Genomic DNA, 24,325 nt, shown 5'->3' with positions numbered 1-24,325 from the left:
GCCTTCTTCACCACGCTGTCTGTGTGGGTGGACCATTTCAGTTTGTCCGTGATGTGTACGCCGAGGAACTTAAAACTTATTACCCTCTCCACTACTGTCCCGTCGATGTGGATAAGGGGGTGCAACCTCTGCTGTTTCCTGAAGTCCACGATCATCTCCTTTGTTTTGTTGATGTTGAGTGTGAGGTTATTTCCCTGACACCACACTCCGAGGGCCCACACCTCCTCCCTGTAGGCCGTCTTGTCATTGTTGGTAATCAAGCCTACCACTGTAGTGTTGTCTGCAAACTTGATGATTGAGTTGGAGGCGTGCATGGCCACGCAGTCGTGGGTGAACAGAGAGTACAGGAGAGGGCTCAGAACGTACCCTTGTGGGGCCCCAGTGTTGAGGTTCAGCGGGGTGGAGATGTTACCTACCCTCCCCACCTGTGGGTGGCCCGTCAGGAAGTCCAGTACCCAGTTGCACAGGGTGGGGTCGAGACCCATGGTCTCGAGCTTGATGACGAGTTTGGAGGGTACTATGGTGTTAAATGCTGAGCTGTAGTCGATGAACAGCATTCTTACATAGGTATTCCTCTTGTCCAGATGGGTTAGGGCAGTGTGATTGCGATTGTGTCGTCTGTGGACCTATTGGGGTGGTAAGCAAATTGGAGTGGGTCTAGGGTGTCAGGTAGGGTGGAGGTGATATGATCCTCGACTAGTCTCTCAAAGCACTTCATGATGACGGAAGTGAGTTCTACGGGGCGATAGTCGTTTAGCTCAGTTACCTTAGCTTTCTTGGAAACAGGAACAATGGTGGCCCTCTTGAAGCATGTGGGAACAGCAGACTGGGATAAGGATTGATTGAATAGGTCCGTAAACACACCAGCCATCTGGTCTGCGCATGCTCTGAGGACGCGGCTAGGGATGCTGTCTGGGCCGGCAGCCTTGCGAGGGTTAACACGTTTAAATGTTTTACTCACGTTGGTTGCGGTGAAGGAGAGCCCGCAGGTTTTGGTAGCAGGTTAGGAGGTTATGGTCATTGTCATGCCAAAAATTTTTGTAAGTTGGCTATTATAAGCACAATCAGTTCTGGGACAAAGCTAAGTTCATTACAATAAAAAGGTAATTTACTGACAATTAATTTTGTTGTAACGCCCTTAAATGAGCCATTTAGGCTGCCTGGGTAAGATGGCTACTAGCTATGACATGTTGTTGTGTACTGTACACTACCTGAAGCACCAGGGATTCCTTGTCACCCTCCAGCCGAGACAGTCTCTCCTGGTAGAGGTCCCCACCCATGGAGATGTGGTGACCATTGGACTGCAGGCGGGCACAGAGAAGACAACATGAAGAGTCAGTGAAAGAGTGGCACTTGGGATTGGTCTGTGAGTATTAACATACATCCTCCAATAGTATTTTGTGATAGACTGTTAAACATAAATGTTCATCAAGTTATGAGTAGCTGGACAGCGTGGACACAAGAGGTGGTTTTGTGTTCTGAGATGAAGCCTCTATTACACTGGTAAAGCTTTACGACATGCTCAGTGCTTAATGTGTCAAGATCAAGTCAGATCAAGCTAAAGATCGATGCTGTGGCACCATTTGTCACTGAGGTACACTGGAGTATGTCCTAGGGTGAACACTGAGGTACACTGGAGTATGTCCTAGGGTGAACACTGAGGTACACTGGAGTTTGTCCTAGGGTGAACACTGAGGTACACTGGAGTTTGTCCTAGGGTGAACACTGAGGTACACTGGAGTATGTCCTAGGGTGAACACTGAGGTACACTGGAGTATGTCCTAGGATGAACACTGAGGTACACTGGAGTATGTCCTAGGGTGGAACACGGCATATTTGAAGTGCCTTAAACACGGACAATTATCAGACAACATATCGCACAAGAGTCTTTCGAGTGACAGCTTTGTGTGATTGATGCTGCATTTGCCCTTTCCTTTGCCTGCAACACCTTAAATGGTCGAAGAGACTAGTGTACACACAGAGTGAGTTTCAGCACAGAGTTACTGGTGTACACACAGGCTCTGGCATTTCCCTGGCCCAGATCCTAGATCCCAGTGGTCTCTGCAGCAAGCAGTTGGTTCCCACCACATCAATGGTTTGTTTCTCACAGCGGTCTGTCACAAACCCTGGCTTTTAGCTTATTGACTACAGCATACCCTAAGAGTTCAGCGAGATGTTTGCTTTGTAACCACCGAGGACCTGTTCGTGGACATTGGAGACTCATATTAGAGGTGTTCTTGTAACATTCAAAGCGAGGACAGGCTGAAGAACTGCGAACAAGATGATCAATGGCCAGATGGGCTTCACATAGTTAGTTTGAACTCAGTGTTCCAGAAACATATCTGCTGTAAAACAGAATGGAACGGAGAGCACACACAGAGAGCAAAATATATAGGCTTAATCATTCATATACTATTAGTCGGCACAAAGAATCAACGTTTTTACCAGTTAAGCTTTGAAAAGGGTGTGCTGGCTGGTTGCTCTACAGCCAGATCCTCTAGCTGCCCAATGGAGCTTCAACCCCAACCAACATTTCCCCTCACCAATATTTAGAGGGTTTATATATTACTACTCTGCTGCTAAAACTGACCAGGAAATGTCTCTGATAATGTATCCCCTCATACCATACTTCTCCTTTCACCCTCATACCATACTTCTCCTTTCCCCCTCATAACATACTTCTCCTTTCACCCTCATACCATTCTTCTCCTTTCACCCTCATACCATTCTTCTCCTTTCACCCTCATACCATTCTTCTCCTTTCACCCTCATACCATTCTTCTCCTTTCACCCTCATACCATTCTTCTCCTTTAAACAGCAGTAGAGCTCTTCAACGTACCATCCCAGATTCCCCACCAGACATGTTGTTTTTGTAGTGACACAGGAGGGAATAACAGGAGGGACACCACAACAGAGGTCCCCTTTGTGGATCTAACCTTATCACACCGTAAATCACCACAGCAACAGCAGGCCTATATTTACACATTCCGTGACATGTCTGGACAAACACCAGCCGTAACTCGACACCGCTGTGGAGACTAATGTGATGAGGGATGTCATCGGAGCTGAACATGAACTTTAAATGAATGCAACAGTCGTCTCCCATGTCGGTTTACAGTACATCTGACATTCTCTTAGTCCTCTCATCACAGATGTGTGTCTCTCCCTCGTCACTAGATATGACAAAGGATTTCATACACATGGCTTTGAGAAGGTGCTAGATAAAGTACATTTTAGCACCAGCGAAACCAGGAAGACTTTGCAGTCCACACACTGTGATACAGTACATTCAACCACAGAGATGTATCATCAACATCATGGGTGGATGCATCTGAAACAGCACCATATTCCTTATATAGTGCACTACTTTTGACTGGTCTCACCATCAGGTGTCCCTGCTGCAGCCAGTCCACCAGGCTGTCTGCGGTGGCGTCAGGGATCTGGCAGCGCAGGCCCTCCCTCTCCTCTGTGTCCATCAGCTCCAGCACGCCCCGGAGGTCCTCCAGCAGGTTCAGCGCCCGCAGGCTGCCCATGAAGGGAGAGGTGGGCGACTGGCAGTCAAACAGCCCGTTGGAGTAGTCCATAGCCTTGGAGCCTGGGGGGGGAAACACTCAATTAAACAGTTTCCATACTTTAAAGATGGAGAAATATGCTCTATTTGCACTTAGCCTCCCCATGAAAGAAGTTCAGTCATTTATAAGGTATATTAAATGGTATAACTTCATCAAATGACTATGTTGTATTTTAGCCCAAGAAAGAGGACAGTCTGTGCAATGTTTAACAGGTTCACAACAGCCCTGAGTAGAGTGAAAACAACGCTCGGTTATACCATTACGTCACTGCTCCTCATTACAGGAACTAGCCGACACGACAAGTGAGGAAATCTAGCTCATTTACACACAAGACTCTACAGGGAAACACAGCTACAGGCCAGAGAAAGAGTGGGATAGCGAAAGAGAGACAGAAAGAGACAGAAAGAGCTTGAATGAGGACAGAAGAAAGGCTAGAGTTACTTGGGAAACAGACATGTGATCGGACAGTTAACTGAAATGTCAGGCCTATAATTAACCCAATGCTGAAAATAAGATTAGCCTTAAAGCTTGTCTATGCTGACTCTGTGCATTAACATTACTGTACTAATACAGCCATACTGAAGTACTGAGATGGGCTTGCAGTTCTGAAATGGGCTTCACATTTATCCCCATCAGCTACAGTACTACATTTAACTGCCACATGTTGAATTCATCTATCAAACCACAATGGGAAATGTCCACTTCTTGAAGAACTTTAGGGAATGGCCTGCCATAACAGTTCTTGCCTGAAAACATGATCATCAAAAACAGTTAACATTAGGGATAGAGACATGAGGGGATAGTACTTGCTCAAACTAGCCTGAGTGTGTGATCATCACAATGATCTGGTCTTCACAGTTAATTAGTCAGTCTAAAAATGTTCTTCTGCCTCTTGAAATGTGTGTTGCAGAGCTACACTGGTTGGGCCGGGTATGACCATTAATCCTTCAGTGAGCATTGAGAAAGGCATATTGTACTGTAAATGAATTTCTGTATGTATCAAGTGTCTCAGAGGAAGAGTGCTGCTCTAGGATCAGCTCTCCGCCCCCGTCGATATAATCTTATTCATTATGATCCAAAAGGCAAAACTGATCCCGAATCAGCACTCCTACTCAGACTCTTTGTTAACACAGTCCCAGGTCTAACTATCCAACTCCGATAGTGTTGCGCCAGTGAATGTGATGCTGAGAGATCAGTCCTTGTTCTTCAGCATGCCAACGCAGCAGTGACAGAGACAGATATTCTTACCTGCTATTATCCCATCCATCTGCTCCAAGGCTGCTGCCAACATGTCACTGGCATCAGACATCATCTTCAACACTCAGTGGGCACCCTGGGAGAAAGAAAAGGGACAATGAACCATTAAGCTGTATTTAATTAAGGGATAGAAGTTTTTCCTGACCCACTAGGGTTAGGCAATACATGCCACTTATTATTGACTTCACAGGAAGTTGGTGGCACCTTAATTGGGGAGAAAGGGCTCATGGTAATGACTGGAGCGGAGTCAGTGGAATGGAATCAAATACAATAAACATATGGTTTCCAGGTGTTTGATGCCATTCCATTTGAGCCGTTCTTCCCTCAGCAGCCTCCACTGACTGACTTACTTTGCAGTGAGTGCATACATTTTTTGTATGTGATCCCTGTGGGATGGAACCCATGACGGTGGCATTGCTAGTGCCATGCTCTTACCAACTGAGCCGTGGTCGGGAAAAACTGCTGGCCATAGGTATAGGCTTGTAGGTCTACTTACACCTTATTACTTAGATGTAATCGCCACATCACTAGAGCAAGAGCTTTTAAGAGATTTTGAAGTCATGAATAAAAAAAAAAATAATAAAAAAAAATACATTAAAAAAACTAACTATGGAGTCTGAAAAGGTAGGAAGTGAGGGGAGGAAATTCCTGCTAAGATATATGCAAAACTTTCTTATCGTCAGTCGGCTCAGTGTTTCACAGGAAAATATAATTACTGGGTTTCTGACACAAAAGCCATTCTAAGAGATTGCTAAGAACCAGAATGCGCAAGGACATAAAAAAAAAAAACATGGCTAGGTTTTGGCTATTTTTATTTAACTAGGCAAGTCAGTTAAGAACAAATTATTATTTACAATAATGGCCTACCAAAAGGCCTCCTGCGTGGATGGGGGCTGGGTGAAAAAATAAATAAATAAATAAATAAATATATATCACAACAAGCGAGACACCACAACACTACACAGAGACTTAAGACAACATAGCATGGTAGCAACACCAAATGACAACATGGTAGCAACAAGAAGAATACCATTAGAACTTAAAAGGATTCCTCTTAGTCATACATGGCTGCTGACAACATAGCCGGTCATGAAAACACATGGTTGGGTAGAATAGTTTTCACTAAGTAGACAATAACTGTTGAGGAGACAGAAATATGCAAGTGTAGACTTGCAGTTAATAACGTCATATCATGGAGGAGACGTGACAAACGGAGCATCATCATCATCTTAGAGAAATGTCATTCATAGATCTGTATTCTGTAAATAGTCTGTATTTCACATGGACTTGTCTCCACAACACCGTAAATGTCAGTCATCATAAATAAGCTACAGTACCACAGTGGCTCTGTGTGTATACAAGGGCAGCAAAACAAGGAACTGAAAATAATAAAAGTATAAAGAAAATAAGTGCAGGGCATTCTGGACCAGAATCATGTTGTAAAAATGATGTTGTGCATAGTTAATGTTACTCTTTTGGAAAATACAAATAGCCAGACATCTTTGGATTTAGTAGTATCAAATATTTGAACAACTTTTGAGCAGCCATGTAGTAAATCCAGAGCAGTCTTAAAACAAAGCCACAGCAGCAGCTCCCGACTGTACACCTCAATAAGGAGCTGTGTTGATAAGCCTGTCATTTCATAATCTATCCACCCAGAACTTAGGCCCGGCCTGCTCAAAGGCAATGGGAATGGATGCATGACATTAGAAAATAGCCTCTCAAATAACACGTTTCAGTCCTATTATATTATACATTTGGCTGTTAAATCAGTTTGGCCAGAAAGAAAAGTGTAAGAAAAGTGTAAGAAGTACTGCGGGTTAAATTTGACTGCACATAATAACCATTAGTACTAGAGAGTGTTTTCTACAGGTGCGTAAGTTTAAGAATCATAACGCATTAAAAATCTAAAATAAACATGCACACAGTTTTGGCTGGAGCCATGAAAGACCGTAAGATGAGGAGGATTTAGCAAAACATGAAAGTGTCGTGATACAACATCAAAAGTAACAACTTTTCTACCTACTCTGGCACTGCTTCTTTTAAAACATTTGAACCTGAACGTGTTTTTAATACATGGCAGCCGGTGGGGTTCAAATGAACATCCAAACGAGAAATACGATCTCCTTCTTGTGCTTGAGGTAAAATGTTGGCCAATGTTAAGCCCTTCCTGTGTTCCCTAGGTTACCCTGTCAGGCGTGGGTCATTGGACACACATTTAGAATAATAATTAAGCCTTTTACCCCACTTATTGGCACAGTGAGTGAGCCACCGCTATGGACACTGGACACTTTGTTTTGGAGACCAGCGAGGAAACATCTTCTGGGACCTAGCTTGGAGAAAGGCCCAAAAAGCACAGCAAGGCCATTCTCTCAGTCTAGCTTCCTGATCAAAAGGCTGCGCACACACACACACAGAGAGACTCTTCATCACTGTAACAATACAGGCCTTTTCTATGCCAAAACTACATTCTCAGAGAATTAATGTTTTGAGCTACAATGGTCTTGCATGAGTACGACACTGCTTTACAATTTGAGTCCATAAGGTTCGGCCTGCTTCTCAGACAATCATCACGGTCAATTTAGGCAGCCCCCCGCACTGCTCTGATTCAGAGGGATGGGGTTAAATGCGGAAGACACATTTCAGTTGAATGCATTCAGTTGTAAAACTGACTAGGTATCCCCCTTTCCCCATGTTCTCCATGGTATGGGCCAAGGTAAACTCCACTCCTGAGAGCTTTCCTTCACTGGCTGCTGACTCACTTCCTGGGGGGAGGACCCCAATGTGTTAGGGCGTAACACTGTTCTACTTTTTTATGGAAACCACCCAGCCACCTACCACTGTCATTTCAGCATTCCTGTGGTCAACATCTTCCTTATGGAAAATACATGCAATGAATGCATCAGGATTTTCCCTGCTTACAGTGTTGAAAATGCTGTTGAAAACACCTACATCATACAACGTTGTTTTATCGTTATCAGATGATTTATGAGTCATTCATATCTTCAGCAAATTGTGGTGTGTAAATTGGAGATTTTGTTGAGATGATTTAGGCTACAGTAGCTAACAACCAAAAACCTCTGCCTAGGTTTTTGAGAGAAGGCCTGAAATGAACTTCACACTAACGTAACGAGCTGTGTTAAGTAAATTAGTATTTAGCTGCCATTTTCAAAAGAGCACAAAAATGTGTGCTTTGCTAACCCCCCAAAAGGTCTCCATACATAATTTGGGGCTAATCAGCCATTTTAAAGTCATTAACAGGATTTCTGTTAAACACTTTCAAGAGTTGCCGTTCTAACAACCTTTTATCTTTTCTCTCTCCCAGAAATGTAATTCCAGAGTTCCTGGTAAATCTTTATTTAGTAACTTTCAGAAGCAGTCGTTTTTCTAAATAGTTTGGATTTGTATCAGGCCATTGGTTGCAGTCATTTCAAAAGGTAAAAATATTCCAAAACTCATGACCAAAAATAGAACTAGCCTAGTCATGTCACCAAGACAATGAACATCAGTGACACAAAACTGTCATAAAGCACAACAAAAGTCAGTCGCTTTTCTTTCTAAAAAGTTGCATCTTCACTGATGTAAGCAGCAAAACGTTCAACACTTTAAAGATTACAGAGAGATTGGAGATTGAAACAGACTTGTCTCACGGCAAAAATCAGTTAAAAAAAATTATTTTATTTAGTCTTTTCACTTGTTAGACAGCCACAGTAGACTGCACTTGACTCAGCACAATAGAAAAAAAAAGACCACGAACTCTTCAAGGTCAAGGGAAATATGCTATTAGGCCCCATTCCCACTACGAGATATGAAGGAGAGTGAGGAGTGGGGTGGTGAAAGAGATATCTACTTTTCAAATCACATTACATCCTTGCCTTTCGTTGTCTGGCAATGCGACATTCTTGGTCCACAGCTCAAATTTACCGTAAATATCAAAGTAACCAGTAAGCACAAACTATTCAACAATGACAAACTTTTCCTCTTAAACATATTACACTTAAGAAATAAGGCACATCGAAGGGCTGTTCTTACGCACGTGCAATGCGGAGTGCCTGGACACAGCTCTTAGCCGTGGTATATTGGCCATATACAGTACCAAAAACCCGAAGTGCCTTATTGCTATTACAAACTGGTTACCAATGTAACTAGAATAGTAAAAATAAAATGTTTTGTCATACCCATGGTATACGGTCTGATATACCACGGCATTCAGCCAATCAGCATTCAGGGCTCGAACCACCAAGTTTATAATTAAGCAATAAGGCACGGATGGGTGTGGTATATGGCCAATATACCACGGCTAAGGGCTGTTCTTATGTACGACGCAACGCAGAGTGCCTGGATACAGCCCTTAGCATTGGTATATTGGACATATACCACAAACCGTGAGGTTCCTTATTGCTATTATAAAAAGTGGTTAACAATGTAATTAGAGCAGTAAAAATAAATATTTTGTCATTCCCATGGTATACGGTCTGATATACCACGGCTGTCAGCCATTCAGCATTCAGTGCCTGAACAACCCAGTTTATAATATTGAATAATGCAACCAAACCATATTACACTCTTGAATAATGCAAGATGTGAGGACAATTAAAGGGTTTATTTTCCCGTCTGTTGGTTTCACTAATTACATTGTAGCTTCAAGACAAAAGCACAGAGTGGCTAAGAGCAATTCTTCAAGTAAAGTTAGCCTACCAAAAATGAATGATTAATTAATACGAAAATAAAAGTACAGTAGGCCTACCTTAAAAAAATTAAGCCTGGTTTGTTTTATCAATATCATGCAAATCAGTACATGTGGTAAAAGCAAATTGCAACTGAAAAAGTGAATTCAATGCAACAAGTTGTTTTATATGGAAGACCTACTGCCCCTTTAAGAGCTAGAATTTATTTTGTACCCCGTTGTGATTTTCACCAAAAAATGTTGCCTTCTCACACTATTCAAATCCCACAATCGAATTAACAGTTAATGAAGCGCTCTTAGCCTATGAATTACATATAGCAAACAAATAATCTTTACTACAAACTCCACACATACAGTTGAAGTCGGAAGTTTACATACACCTAAGCCAAATAAACTGAGTTAAAATGTTTCACAATTCCTGACATTTAATCCAAGTAAATATTCCCTGTTTTAGGTCAGTTAGGATCACCACTTTATTTTAAGAACGTGAAATGTCAGAATAATAGTAGAGAGAATGATTTATTTCAGGTTTTATTTCTTTCATCACATTCCCAGTGGGTCAGAAGTTTACATGCACTCAATTAGTATTTGGTAGCGTTGCCTTTAAATTGTTTAACTTGGGTCAAACGTTTTGGGTAGCCTTCCACAAGCTTCCCACAATAGGTTGGGTGAATTTTGGCCCATTCCTCCTGACAGAGCTGGTGTAATTGAGTCAGGTTTGTAGGCGTCCTTGCTCACACACTTTTTCAGTTCTGCCCACAAATTTTCTATAGCATTGAGGTCAGGGCTTTGTGATGGCCACTCCAATACCTTGACCTTATTATCTTTAAGCCATTTTTCCACAACTTTGGAAGTATGCTTGGGATCATTGTCCATTTGGAAGACCCATTTGCAACCAAGCTTAAACTTCCTGACTGATGTCTTGAGATGTTGCTTCAATATATCCACAATTGTCTTTCCTCATGATGCCATCTATTTTGTGAAGTGCACCAGTCCCTCCTGCAGCAAAGCACCCCCAAAACATGCTGCTGCCATTCCCGTGCTTCATGGTTGGGATGGTGTTCTTCAGCTTGCAAGCATCCCCCTTTTTCCTCCAAACATAACGATGGTCATTATGGTCAAACAGTCCTATTTTTGTTTCATCAGACCAGAGGACATTTCTCCAAAAAGTACGATCTTTGTCCCCATGTGCAGTTGCAAACTGTAGTCTGGCTTTTTTATGGCGGTTTTGGAGCAGTGGCCTTTCAGGTTATGTCAATATAGGACTCGTTTAACTGTGGATATAGATACTTTTGTACCTGTTTCCTCCAGCATCTTCACAAGGTCCTTTGCTGTTGTTCTGGGATTGATTTGCACTTTTCGCACCAAAGTATGTTCATCTCTAGGAGACAGAACGCGTCTCCTACCTGAGCGGTATGACGGCTGCGTGGTCACATGGTGTTTATACTTGCGTACTATTGTTTGTACAGATGAACGTGGTAACTTCAGGCATTTGGAAAGTGCTCCCAAGGATGAACCAGACTTTTAGAGGACAACAATTTTTTTCCTGAAGTCTTGGCTGATTTCTTTTGATTTTCCCATGATGTCAAGCAAAGAGGCACTGAGTCTGAAGGTAGGCCTTGAAATATATCCACAAGTACACCTCCAATTGACGCAAACGATGTCAATTAGCCTATCAGAAGCTTCTAAAGCCATGACAATTTTCTGGAATTTTCCAAGCTGTTTAAAGGCACAGTCAACTAGTGTATGTAAACTTCTGACCCGCTGGAATTGTGATACAGTGAATTATAAGTGAAATAATCTGTCTAAACAATTGCTGGAAAAATTACTTGTGTAATGCACAAAGTAGATGTCCTAACCGACTTGCCAAAACTATAGTTTGTTAACAAGACATTTGTGGAGTGGTTGAAAAACGAGTTAATGACTCCAACTTGAGTGCAAGTAAACTTCTGACTTCAACTGTATATTCAAATTTTTGTGCATCATTGACAATCGCTAATCAATATCCAAAAACAGCACATGTATTTTTCTGTGAACCTGCACATCACCCCTCTTTTGTGGCACCAATGTGAGGGTTTATGGCAAGGGAAACAGTGTTGCAGTAGTCTAGTGTGACTCCTTTGGAGTGTTTACACTGCGTCCACAAAAACTGGCTGAAAGGGACCAAGTTTGAAAACACCCTTGGTGATAGCTGGGTTCTCAACACTGCACTGGAGAATCCATTGGAAAAACAGAGTGAGGACGATTTACAGCAAGGCTATGATCTACTAAGCCACAACATCACAAAGCCAACCCCCCCCCCCCCCCCCCCCCCACCCCACCAAAACCCTATATTCAGCACATCTCTGGAGACAAATAGTGGCATGCCTGCCTGGCTCACACCTGCCAAACACTTGGGCCCTCAACACACTTCAAACAGACAGGCATCTCCACAACAGATGTGCTCACTGCTCTTAAGTTTTCTGCCCACTTGCCATCCACTTTAAGTTCACAGGTTTAGGAATCATGTCTGAACACTTTTAGCTGAGCTGTTTGGACATTGTATCAGCCTTCAAGGCCTCCATGCATTCAACGTGTTAGTGCTGTGTACGCAACGGCTCGACAACTAACAAAGCATGCTTAATTAGACCACAGTGCTCAGCCCTGGTCTTGGAATGCCTCCATTGTCTCGCCGTATGTAAACACAGAGCTTACTCCAGTTGAGCATGGCTGGCCTTGAATAGTGCTGGGGTGCTTACTCTGCAGGTATGTTCCACTGATCGCTCATAAACAACTGTTTGCAGCCAGCATTTACAACACAGTGAAAGCCAGCCCTGGGTTCAAATACTGTTTAAATAATTACAAAAACTTCAGCTGGGATGGATAGAGCTTGCTTGGTACAATGGAACCAATGGAAGTCACACAAATGCAAACACCGCCCATCTGGCAGGCTAAAGCAAACACTAAACATATTTGAACCCAGGTCTGCTGAAAACACATTGTGTCACAGCGTCTGTTGATTCACAAGGATAATCACAAGTAGGTTTGGGCAATATCCAGATTTTCATACCGTCATAATACAATTTCTGTACCATACCGGGGCATGCGGTATTACCGAATGTGCACACAAGGTGTGCTATTTAAAAATAATTTTAAAAATCATATACACTGAGTGTACAAAACATGAAGAAATCCTTCCTAATATTGAGTTGAGCTGTTCATTGACTACAGCTCAGTGTTAAACATTAGTGTGCCCCCAAGCTCATCACTAAGTTTAACACGGAACCCAAACCGGCTGCGTGCGTGCGCCATCGTGCATAAATGTATTTTGTCCCCCACACCAAACACGATCACGACACGCAGGTTAAAATATCAAAACAAACTCTGAACCAATCACATTAATTTGGGGACAGGTCGAAAAGCATTAAACATGTATGGCAATTTAGCTAGTTAGCTTGCACTTGCTAGCTAATTTGTCCTGGGATATTAAACATTGAGTTGTTATTTTACCTGAAATGCACAAGGTCTTCTACTCCGACAATTAATCCACACATAAAACGGCCAACCGAATCATTTCTAGTTCTCTCCTCCTTCCAGGCTTTTTCATCTTTGAAATTATATGGTGATTGGCATCTACACTTTTACCACGACAACCAGCAAAACATTTAGTCTTTCAATCACCCACGTGGGTATAACCAATGAGGAGATGGCACGTGGGTACCTGCTTCTATAAACCAATGAGGAGATGGGAGAGGCAGGACTTGCAGCGCGATCTGCGTCAGAAATAGAAAGGAGTTCTATTTTAGCCCTTGGCAACGCAGACGCTTGTTGGTGCGCGCGAGCACTGTGGGTGCAACCAGCGACTAAACACCTCCCTCTGCAACCTGATCCTGGACTTCCTGACGGGCTGCACCCAGGTGGTGAGGGTAGGCAACAACATATCTGCCACGCTGGCACCCTCATGAGTGCTTAGTCTCTCCTGTACTCCCTGTTCACCCATGACTGTGTGGCCACGCATGACTCCAATACCATCAATCAATTTGCTGACGACACAATGGTGGTAGGCCTGATCACCGACGACGAGGCAGCCTATAAGGAGGTCACAGACCTGGCAGTGTGGTGCCAGGACTACAACCTCTTCCTCAACGTGAGCAAGACAAAGGAGCCGATCGTGGACCACAGAAAAAGGGCCGAGCACACCCTCATTCACATCGACGGCGCTGTAGTGGAGCAGGTCGAGAGCTTCAAGCTCCTTGGTGTCCACATCATTATGAACCTATCATGGTCCAAACACACCAACACAGTCGTGAAGAGGGTACGACAACGCCTATTCGCCCCAAAGGAGGCTGAAAATATTTGGCATGAGAACTCAGATCCTCAAAAAGTTCTACAGCTGCACCATTGAGAGCATCCTGACTGGTTGCATCACAGTTTGGTATGACAACTGCCTGGCATCCGACAGCAAGGCGCTACCGATGACAGTGCGTACTCCCCAGTATGTCACTGGAGCCAAGGTTCCCGCCGTCCAGGACCTCTATACCAGGCAGTGTCAGAGGAAGGCCCTAAAAATTGTCAAAGACTCCAGTCATAGACTTTTCTCTCTGCTACCGCACGGTAAGCGGTTCCAGAGGACCAAGTCTGGAACCAAAAGGCTCTTTTACAGCTTCTACCACCAAGTCATAATACTGCTGAACAGTTAATCAAATGGCTACCAGGACTATTTACATTGACCCCCTTATTTTATTATTTTTTACACTGACTCTCTTGCTCAGGCTTGATGTACACTCACTGGACTAACCATACACACACACAGCTGCTGCTACTCTCTTCTTATTATATACAGTGCATTCAGACCCATTCACTTTTTCCACATTTTGTAACATTACAGCCTTATCCATTTTTGAATATGTAGCCTGTACCAGCCCCATTTCTCCCACTGGCCGGTATAGGTCTGTGACTTATCTTCTTCCTCTCACTGAGGTCAATGGTGCATGAAGATCCCTACAGGGTTGAATCCTCAGGGTACATTTTACAGGTGAAAGAGTGTAGTTGATGTCTAGAAGTTATTTTCAGTCATAAGAGACGGTAGCAGCAACATTATGTAAAAAATCAAATAAAAAGTTACAAACAACGCAAATAAACGGACAAAAAAAAACTAATCGGCTGGGGCACGTAAAACTTCTGCTTCCTTATCCGGCGCCATCTTCTTGTATTGTCGGACAATTCCTTCAACTGTGGGACCTTATATATAGACAGGTGTTTTCCTTTCCAAATTATGTCCAATCAATTGAATTTACCACAGGTGGACTCCAATAAAGTTGTAGAAACATCAAGGTAAACAGGAAGCACATGATCTCAACTTCGAGTCTCAAAGCAATGGGTATGAATACTTATGTAAATAAAGGTATCCGTTCGGAAAAACTTTTTTTTGCTTTGTCATTATGGGCTATTGTGTGTAGATTGATGAGGAAAAAATATTATTTAATACATTTTAGAATATGGATGTAACGTAACAAAATGTATAAAAAGGGAAGGGGTCTGAATACTTTCCAAATGCACTGTATGTATAGTCACTTTACCCCTACATACATGTTAATATTACCTCAACTAACCTGTATCACAGCACATTGACTCGGTATTGGTACCCCTTGTATATAGACTAGTTGTTATTTTATTGTGTTACTATTTTTCCTTTATTTCGCTAATTTGTATTACTTTTAAAAAACTGTTGGTTAAGGGCTCGTAAGTAAGGATTTCAAGATAAGGTCTATCTACACGTGTTCTATTCAAATCAAATTTTATTGGTCACATACACATGGTTAGCAGACGTTAATGAGAGTGTAGTGAAATGCTTGTGCTTCTAGTTCTAACATTGCAGTAATATCTAACAAGTAATCTAACAATTCCCCAACAACTACCTAATACACACAAATCTAAAGGGGTGAATGAGAATATATACATATAAATATATGGATGAGCGATGGCCGGAGTGGCATAGGCAAGGTGCAGTAGATGGTATAAAATACAGTATATACATGTGATATGAGTAATGTAAGATATGTAAACATTATTAAAGTGGCATTATTTAAAGTGACTAGTGATCCATTTATTAAAGTGTCCAGTGATTGGGTCTCAACGTAGGCAGCAGCCTCTCTTGAGTTAGTGATGACTATTTAACAGTCTGACGGCCTTGAGATAGAAGCTGTTTTTCAGTCTCTCGGTCCCAGCTTTGATGCACCTGTACTGACCTCGCCTTCTGGATGATAGCAGTGTGAACAGGCAGTGGCTCGTGTGGTTGTTGTCCTTGCTAATCTTTTTGGCCTTCCTGTGACGTCGGGTGCTATAGGTGTCACGGAGGGCAGGTAGTTTACCCCCGGTGATGCGTTGTGCAGACCGCACCATCCTCTGGAGAGCCTTGCGGTTGAGGGCGGTGCAGTTGCCGTACCAGGCTGTGATACAGCCTGACAGGGTGCTCTCGATTGTGCATCTGTAAAAGTTTGTCAGGGTTTTGGGTGATAGGAGGCTAAAGAAATTTGGCCTGAGGTCTGTGTGGGTGGACCATTTCAGGGTCTGTGATGTATACGCAGAGGAACATTAAACTTTCCACCTTCTCCACTACAGTCCCGTCGATGTGAATAGGGGGGTGCTCCCTCTGCTGTTTCCTGAAGTCCACGGTCATCTCCTTTGTTTTGTTGACGTTGAGTGAGGTTATTTTCCTGACACCACACTCAGAGGGCCCTCAACTCCTCCCTGTAGGCTGTCTCGTCATTGTTGGTGATCAAGTCCATTACTGTTGTGACGTCTGCAAACTTGATGATTGAGTTGGAGGCATGCATGGCCACGGAGTCGTGGGTGAACAGGGAGTACAAGAGAGGGCTGAGCACACACCCCTTGTGGGGCCCCAGTGTTGAGGGTCAGCGAAGTGGAGATGTTGTTTCCTACCTTCACCACCTGTGGGCGGCCCATCAGAAAGTTCAGGACGCAGTTGCACAGGGCGGGGTTGAGACCCAGGGACTCCAGCTTGAAGATGAGCTTGGAGGGTACCATGGTGTTGAATGCTGAGCTGTAGTCAATGAACAGCATTCTTACATATGTATTATTTTTGTCCAGATGGGATAGGGCAGTGTGCAGTGTGATGGCGATTGCGTCATCTGTGGACCTGTTGGGGTGGTATGCAAACTGAAGTGGGTCTAGGGTGGCGGTGGTATGATCCTTGACAAGCCTCTCAAAGCACTTCATGATGACACGGGGCGGTAGTCATTTAGTTCAGTTATTTTTGCCTTCTTGGGTACAGGAACAATGGTAGACATCTTGAAGCATGTGGGGACAACAGACTGGGATAGGGAGAGATTAAATAGGTCTGGAAACACACCAGCCAGCTGGTCTGAGCATGCTCTGAGGACGCGGCTAGGGATGCCGTCCGGGCCAGCAGCCAATTGAGGTTTAACAAGTTTAAATGTTTTACTTAGCCACTGAGAAGGAGAGGGGGGCTGCAGTCTTTGTTAGCTATCCACAACGGTGGCACTGTATTATCCTCAAAGCGGGCAAAGAAGGTGTTTAGTGTGTCTGGAAGCGTGATGTCGGTATCTGTGACGTGTAGTTAGTGATTTCTTGTAGACCCTGCCACATACTTCATGTGTCTGAGCCGTTGAATTGCGACTCCACCTTGTCCCTGTATCGGCATTTCGCGTGTTTGATTGTCTTGCGGAGCGAATAACTACAATGTTTACACATTCAGCCATAACTCCAGACCTTTTTCCATGGTTAAATGTGGTGGATCGCGCTTTCAGTTTTACGCGTGACGTGGCGCATGTGACAAATAACATTTTATTTGACAAGTGAAATCAATAACGGATCATAGTTTGTGCATGTCATGGAAGGAGCTTTGTGTTTTGTACACTCAGTGTAGACAGTACCAGTCAAAAGTTTGGACACACCTGCTCTTTCAATTTTTTTATTTAAAAAATATATTTTCTACATTGTAGAATAATAGTGATGACATAAAAACTATGAAATAACACATGGAAACATGTAGTAACCAAAAAAAGTGTTAAATTAATCTAAATATATTATATATGTGAAATTATTTAAAGTAGCCACCCTTGATGACAGCTTTGCACACGCTTGGCATTCTCTCAACCAGTTTCATGAGGTAGTCACCTGGAAAGCATTTCAATTAACAGGTGTGCCTTGTTAAAAGTTAATTTGTGGAATTTCTTTTCTTCTTAATGCGTTTGAGCTAATCAGTTGTGACAAGGTAGGGGTGGGTATACAGAAGACAGCCCTATTTGGTAAAAGGCCAAGTCCATATTATGGCAAGAACAGCTCAAATTAGCAAAGAGAAACAGTCCATCATTACTTTAAGACATGAAGGTCAGTCAATGCAGAACATTTCAAGAACTTTGAAAGTTTCTTAAAGTGCAGTCACAAAAACCATCAAGTGTTATGATGAAACTGGCTCTCATGAGGACCGCCACGGGAAAGGAAAACCCAGAGTTACCTCTGCTGCAGAGGACAAGTTCATTAGAGTGACCAGCATCAGAAATTGCAGCCCAAATAAATGCTTCACAGAGTTCAAGTAACATACACATCTCAACATCAACTGTTCAGAGGAGACTGCGTGAATCAGGCCTTCGTGGTCGAATTGCTGCAAAGAAACCACTACTAAAGGACACCAATAATAAGAAGAGACTTGCTTGGGCCAAGAAACACGAGCAATGGACGGATGATCTCCGCATGTGTGGTTCCCACTGTGAAGCATGGAGGAGGCGCGCTGGTGTAGGGGTGCTTTGCTGGTGACACGGTCAGTGATTTATTTAGAATTCAGGGCACACTTAACCATCATAGCTACCACAGCATTCTGCAGTGACACGCCACGCCATCCCATCTGGTTTGCACTTAGTGGGACGATCATTTGTTTTTCAACAGGACAATGACCCAAAACACACCCTCAGGCTGTGTAAGGGATATTTGACCAAAAAGGATAGTGACTGAGTGCTACATCAGATGACCTGGCCACCACAATCACCGGACCTCAACCCAATTGAGATGGTTTGGGATGAGTTGGACCGCATAGTGAAGGAAACACAGCTAACAAGTGCTCAGCATATGAGGGTGGCAACTTTAAAGAATTATTTCATAGTTGATGTTTACACTATTATTCCACAACGTAGAAAATAGTACAAATTAAGAAAAACCCTTGAATGAATAGGTTTGTCCAAACTTTTGACTGGTACTGTATTGCATGTTGGCAAATGTTTGAAAATTAAGTTTTATTGGTTGCTTCCCGGGCACGTTGTACGGCACCACTTTTTCCTAATGGAAACCCTGACACGCACATCAAGTCTCTGTGCGTTCCATAAGCGCCACTTCTACTTAGTGCAAGAAGACACAATCAGCTATTGTTGACGCTGAAAGGGGTTTGAACTGACAAGCTCAAAGACTATAGGCTATAGACTATAGCAAAACATCACAATGACGATACCAAGCCGCAACACACTGCACAGTAATGGCAGCTGTCTGACTGAATATGCTTTTCAGACCTACAGTACTCTACTGAGTAAAAACATTATTCAATAGTCACTCACAAACACTCTTGTCCTCAAGAGGAAACTTCTGGCATGCAATCCACTGGGGCAGAGTAATGAGCTCAAGGGAAAGAAGGGAGAGAGACTCACTAATGGCTTTTCAGATCCATCAGCTTTGGGCTCTTCAGGCTAAGAAAGCATCACAACCCATCCTCTGCACAGCACAAAGCACTAAGCTAGTCCCAGATTATATTTAATCAGGCACCAAACAGAAGAAAATGGACTGAAACAGGGAGGGACAACTTGGACTTGTCCAATAAGAAATGCTCATTTTCATTTCAGTTGAGAGACGTTTTAAAATGTTTTCCGCTGTGTGCCCTGATGAACACAACCCTGACATACAAAACCCTGTCCTATCCTGAACTCTGTCTGCCTGCCTAACATAGAGAAACCCATCTCCTGGTACATGCTGCAAAAAAACACTGTCCTGAGGGCCACTCATCTGGGAAGAAAATAAGCATTTATAGCAGCCATGCAACTCTGGGAGCTGGCTCTGACTTCCAAGAGATCGAGCTGAGACGCGTTGCGATGCATTGTTTCTCTGGCAGGAAAGTGCTCTGTATAGGAAAGAGGATTTTATGACGTTAGCACCAATTCCTATGTGTAGCATCAGACAGCCAGTGAGGGACAGTAATGTTTATCCAGTTGACAATAAAATAAATGCAAATCTAAAGATACTCATAAACACACAAATCTCTGATTCAGCCAGTGCTGGATCTACCGAAGAGGTCATTTAAAGAGTTGTAGAAAGACTTCCCTTTGAGGATATGATCTCGAGTTGACTCATATGCCTTGACTAAACTCCTCCCCCCATTAACGACACTGAACACGCAAACCTTTTGACCCATTCTGAGCCTTGCTTTCTTACTCTATAATATTCTCCTCTTAGCTCCCAGGCGTAATGCACTCCCCAGCACAGGAAATAGCAACACCAGACTGCTGTACTGAGGATGAAGGACAGACGGTAATAACATTGCTAAGTGACAGAGCACTGGAGGTTACCTGGATCTTTTCAGTCACAAAAGTTATTTAGCTCATGCCATATCTCTTGCTATTCAGCATGCAGCACCTTCTCGTACAGCAGTATTCGCTGCGGTCTAGTGATGTTTTTCTACTGTAAGTTTGGTTCCCCAATAAATCTATTATATAGCTCTCTATTGTACGTGCCCCATTTATATATGCCAATGTACGTGAAACAAACACAGTGCCAGTATGCCTACATGTTGCCATTTACACTAAGGATTACTTGCGAGAGTATTCTTTTTTTTTGTGTGCCTATTTTATCTAACTTGCGCGAGTCGGTTTGGCTACTTTCACCCTCCCCCTAGATGTCAGACACACCGACCTCTGCTCCTCTCGTGCCCCTCCCCACCTGTGTGTGAGGAAACAAGAACAGTTGACCGCGTGAGCAAGTCCCCATTGAAGTAGAAAAAATGAAATGTCTTTAAAAAACACATGCATTGACTATTCGGATATCCCGAACCCCCCAAAAATTATACACTGCTCAAAAAAATAAAGGGAATACTAAAATAACACATCCTAGATTTGAATGAATGAAATATTCTTATTAAATACTTTTTTCTTTACATAGTTGAATGTGCTGACAACAAAATCACACAAAAATGATCAATGTAAATCAAATTTATCAACCCATGGAGGTCTGGATTTGGAGTCACACTCAAAATTAAAGTGGAAAACCACACTACAGGCTGATCCAACTTTGATGTAATGTCCTTAAAACAAGTCAAAATGAGGCTCAGTAGTGTGTGTGGCCTCCACGTGCCTGTATGACCTCCCTACAACGCCTGGGCATGCTCCTGATGAGGTGGCGGATGGTCTCCTGAGGGATCTCCTCCCAGACCTGGACTAAAGCATCCGCCAACTCCTGGACAGTCTGTGGTGCAACGTGGCGTTGGTGGATGGAGCGAGACATGATGTCCCAGATGTGCTCAATTGGATTCAGGTCTGGGGAACGGGCGGGCCAGTCCATAGCATCAATGGTCTAGCAGGTCTAGCATTGTCTTGCATTAGGAGGAACCCAGGGCCAACCGCACCAGCATATGGTCTCACAAGGGGTCTGAGGATCTCATCTCGGTACCTAATGGCAGTCAGGCTACCTCTGGCGAGCACATGGAGGGCTGTGTGGCCCCCCAAAGAAATGCCACCCCACACCATGACTGACCCACCGCCAAACCGGTCATGCTGGAGGATGTTGCAGGCAGCAGAACGTTCTCCACGGCGTCTCCAGACTCTGTCACATGTGCTCAGTGTGAACCTGCTTTCATCTGTGAAGAGCACAGGGCGCCAGTGGCGAATTTGCCAATCTTGGTGTTCTCTGGCAAATGCCAAACGTCCTGCACGGTGTTGGGCTGTAAGCACAACCCCCACCTGTGGACGTCGGGCCCTCATACCACCCTCATGGAGTCTTTTTCTGACCGTTTGAGCAGACACATGCACATTTGTGGCCTGCTGGAGGTCATTTTGCAGGGCTCTGGCAGTGCTCCTCCTTGCACAAAGGCGGAGGTAGCGGTCCTGCTGCTGGGTTGTTGCCCTCCTACGGCCTCCTCCACGTCTCCTGATGTACTGGCCTGTCTCCTGGTAGCGCCTCCATGCTCTGGACACTACGCTGACAGACACAGCAAACCTTCTTGCCACAGCTCGCATTGATGTGCCATCCTGGATGAGCTGCACTACCTGAGCCACTTTTGTGGGTTGCAGACTCCGTCTCATGCTACCACTAGAGTGAAAGCACCGCCAGCATTCAAAAGTGACCAAAACATCAGCCAGGAAGCATAGGAACTGAGAAGTGGTCTGTGGTCACCACCTGCAGAACCACTCCTTTATTGGGGGTGTCTTGCTAATTGCCTATAATTTCCACCTTTTGTCTATTCCATTTGCACAACAGCATGTGAAATTTATTGTCAATCAGTGTTGCTTCCTAAGTGGACAGTTTGATTTCACAGAAGTGTGATTGACTTGGAGTTACATTGTGTTGTTTAAGTGTTCCCTTTATTTTTTTGAGCAGTGTATTATTCTAATAGTAGTGAAATCATTTCCATCCCTAATTTACACATGTGCTGTCCTCACGATCAGAGCTGTCCAGAAGTATTCCCACCTGCATATGATCATGGCATTGCTATTCGCCAGGCAGCAGATGCATTTGAGCCATCCAGGGCAGGCAGCCTCTAGGACACTGGCTGATCTGAAATAGCCCCCAGCTATTTCAAACCTGGGTCTGGGTGAGATGGCAAAATATATCACAAATGTTATACCCCACACAACTATAAGAAAAGAGATGGCTAAAGGCTAAATGGGGCCTTCGTCTGTACTAGAGGTCGACCGATCATGATTTTTCAACGCCGATACCAATTATTGGAGGACCAAAAAAAGCCGATACCGATGTAAATCGGTCGATTTTTTAAATTATTTGTAATAATGACAATTACAACAATACTGAATGAACACTTATTTTAACTTAATATAATACATCAATAAAAATCTATTTAGCTTCAAGTAAATAATGAAACATGTTCAATTTGGTTAAAATAATGCAAAAACTAAGTGTTGGAGAAGAACGTAAAAGTGCAATATGTGCCATGTAAAAAAGCTAACGTTTAAGTTCCTTGCTCAGAACATGAGAACATATGAAAGCTGGTGGTTCCTTTTAACATGAGTCTTCAATATTCCCAGGTAAGAAGTTTTAGGTTGTAGTTATTATAGGAATTATAGGACTACTTCTCTCTATACGATTTGTATTTCATATACCTTTGACTATTGGATGTTCTTATAGGCACTTTAGTATTGCCAGTGTAACAGTATAGCTTCCATCCCTCTCCTCGCTCCTACCTGCTCGAACGAGAAACACATCGACAACAGCCACCCTCGAAGCAGCGTTACCCATGCAGAGCAAGGGGAACAACTACTCCAAGTCTCAGAGCGAGTGACGTTTGAAACGCTATTAGCGCGCACCCCGCTAACTAGCTAGCCATTTCACATCGTTTACACCAGCCTAATCTCAGGAGTTGTTAGGCTTGAAGTCATAAACAGCGCAATGCTTGTAGCACAGTGAAGAGCTGCTGGCAAAACGCACGAAAGTGCTGTTTGAATGAATGCTTACGAGCCTGCTGCTGCCTACCATCGGTCAGTCAGACTGCTCTATCAAATCATAGACTTAATTATAACATAATAACACACAGAAATATGAGCCTTTGGTCATTAATATGGTCGAATCGTACGTACGTACAGAGACTGTAGGAACGTACATACATATGCATGTATATACACAGATATATACATACACATATATACAGTTGAAGTCGGACATTTACATACACTTAGGTTGGAGTCAATAAAACTCGTTTTTCAACCACTCCACAAATTTCTGGTTAACAAACTATAGTTTTGGCAAGTCGGTTAGGACATCTACTTTGTGAATGACACGCAATTGTTCCAACAATTGTTTACAGAGAGATTATTTCACTTATAGTTCACTGTATCACAATTCCAGTGGCTCAGAAGTTTACATACACTAAGTTGACTGTGCCATTAAATAGCTTGGAAAATTCCAGAAAATGTAATGGCTTTAGAAGCTTCTGAGGCTAATTGACATCATTTGAGTCAATTGGTGGTGTACCTGTGGATGTATTTCAAGGCCTACCTTCAAACTCAGTGCCTCTTTGCTTGACACCATGGGAAAATCAAAAGAAATCAGTCAAGATCTCAGAAGAAAAATTGTAGACCTCAAGTCTGGTTCATCCTTTGGAGCCATTTCTAAACGCATGAAGGTACCATGTTCATCTGTACAAACAATAGTAAGCAAGTATAAACACCATGGGACCACGCAGCCATCATACCTCTCAGAAAGGAGACATGTTCTGTCTCCTAGAGATGTACATACTTTGGTGCGAAAAGTGCAAATCAATCCTAGAACAGCAAAGGACCTTGTGGAGATGCTGGAGGAAACAAGTACAAAAGTATCTATATCCATAGTAAAACGAGTCCTATATCGACATAACCTCAAAGGCCGCTCAGCAAGGAAAAAGACACTGCTCCAAAACCACCATAAAAAAGTCAGACTAGAGTTTGGAACTGCACATGGGGACAAAGAACATACTTTTTGGAGAAATGTCCTCTGGTCTGATGAAATAAAAATAGAACTGTTTGGCCATAATGACCATCGTTATGTTTGGAGGAAAAGGGGGGATGCTTGCAAGCCGAAAAACACCATCCCAACCGTGAAGCA

At 43.3% G+C, this 24,325-nt stretch overlaps 1 protein-coding gene across 4 annotated transcripts in view; it reads right to left on the bottom strand.

The window, feature by feature from the left end:
• ppfibp1b (PPFIA binding protein 1b) overlaps positions 1 to 24,325 on the bottom strand; it is a 57,754-nt gene that overhangs the window by 24,553 nt on the left and 8,876 nt on the right. For all 4 annotated transcript variants that reach the window (XM_039017765.1, XM_039017766.1, XM_039017767.1 and 1 more), the window contains exons 2-4: positions 4,822 to 4,906; positions 3,385 to 3,596; positions 1,212 to 1,301 (exon numbers count right to left, since the gene is read on the bottom strand). In XM_039017765.1, the coding sequence (XP_038873693.1) occupies positions 1,212 to 1,301; positions 3,385 to 3,596; positions 4,822 to 4,885 (366 nt within the window). In that variant the 5' untranslated portion in view covers positions 4,886 to 4,906. The remainder of the gene's footprint in view (positions 1 to 1,211; positions 1,302 to 3,384; positions 3,597 to 4,821; positions 4,907 to 24,325) is intronic.

This window comes from Salvelinus namaycush, chromosome 21, assembly GCF_016432855.1.
Source record: "Salvelinus namaycush isolate Seneca chromosome 21, SaNama_1.0, whole genome shotgun sequence".
Lineage (NCBI taxonomy): Eukaryota > Metazoa > Chordata > Actinopteri > Salmoniformes > Salmonidae > Salvelinus > Salvelinus namaycush.
Note: the sequence above shows the minus strand (reverse complement) of the source record. Positions and strands in the feature narration are given on the sequence as shown.